The 1,182-nt window shown below is 26.0% G+C and overlaps 1 protein-coding gene across 1 annotated transcript in view; it reads right to left on the bottom strand.

The window, feature by feature from the left end:
- LOC107647762 (probable WRKY transcription factor 7) overlaps positions 1-1,182 on the bottom strand; it is an 8,539-nt gene that overhangs the window by 1,312 nt on the left and 6,045 nt on the right. The window contains exon 3 of the mRNA XM_016351810.2: positions 316-794. Coding sequence (XP_016207296.2) covers positions 316-794 — 479 coding nt within the window. The remainder of the gene's footprint in view (positions 1-315; positions 795-1,182) is intronic.

Below are 1,182 nucleotides of genomic sequence, written 5' to 3'. Positions count from 1 at the left end.
GATAAATATAAATAAATTTGACATATTGTCATTTCTTAATTTAAAGAAACTATATATATGGTCAATTTTTCCAACTTTTTTGAAAGTTAAAAAGAGTAAGTTTCAAATAAAAAAAAAGTTTAATTTTATTATTTTTAAATGTATATGAAAATTCAAGCTTATCAATTTCACGTGAAGTTTATAACTGAGAGTCGTTAGATGATTTGACTTATTTGACTAAATTTTCATCTAACAATTCTCATTTATCAACTTCACGTGAAGTCGATTGTACCTGAGTTTTCACCTTTATATAGTAGTACTGCAGCAGTATATTACCTTTTCTTATAGCAATGGCACTTTGAAGAGGAGGATTGAACATTATTATCCAATGAATTGCACTTCCTCTTATTCAAAGATGAATTGGATAAGGGTGGTTTTTGCATATAAGAAGAAGAAGAACCCTTATTAAGAGACACCCTTTGAATTTGGAAGCCATGATCATCATCAATATTATTAGTCAACGTTGACAAGTAAGTACAAGAGTTTGTTGTAGAAAAGTCAATGCTTGTAGAAGAGCCATTGTTTGCTTCAACATTATTGTTCTTTTGATTATGGGAAAATCTTGAAGGGTAATCATGGTAATTATTGTTTCTCTTCCTTTGAGGCAGAGGAGGAAGAATTGATATAGGACAATAAAGCTTGAAAGCAGAAGAAGAAACTTGCTCCTCCTTACTTCTTTGTTGTGGAGAAAAACCATCTTTTTCTTTGGATAATTCAAAAAATCTTGTTGCATTGATTGTTTCTTTTTCATGATCCTAAAAAAAAGAAACAACATGAACATAAGTTTCATTTGGCAATTATTATTTTTAAAAAATAATATACTACTACAACAACAATAAATTATACTCTATTATAAAAATGGATAAGTTAACATAAATTTTTGGATTCATAATTTTAAAATTTTAAATATGTAAATAAATTTTGCTTTTCCCCTTACTAAATCCTATCATTATATTAAAATTTACTAAGGCCACTAGAATTTTAATTTAGTATTTTTAACTATTAGATCAGTCTAATTTTTTAGTCTGAGAATCTAACGGTATATTTTTAGCTTATATTTTTAAATATTTTTGGTTAACTGCTAATAAAAAAATATTTTTTTTATTAAAATAAATAACCTAAAAATGTATCCTTAATTTATCC

The sequence above is a fragment of the Arachis ipaensis genome, chromosome B06, assembly GCF_000816755.2.
Source record: "Arachis ipaensis cultivar K30076 chromosome B06, Araip1.1, whole genome shotgun sequence".
In the NCBI taxonomy this organism is placed as follows: Eukaryota; Viridiplantae; Streptophyta; class Magnoliopsida; order Fabales; family Fabaceae; genus Arachis; species Arachis ipaensis.
Note: the sequence above shows the minus strand (reverse complement) of the source record. Positions and strands in the feature narration are given on the sequence as shown.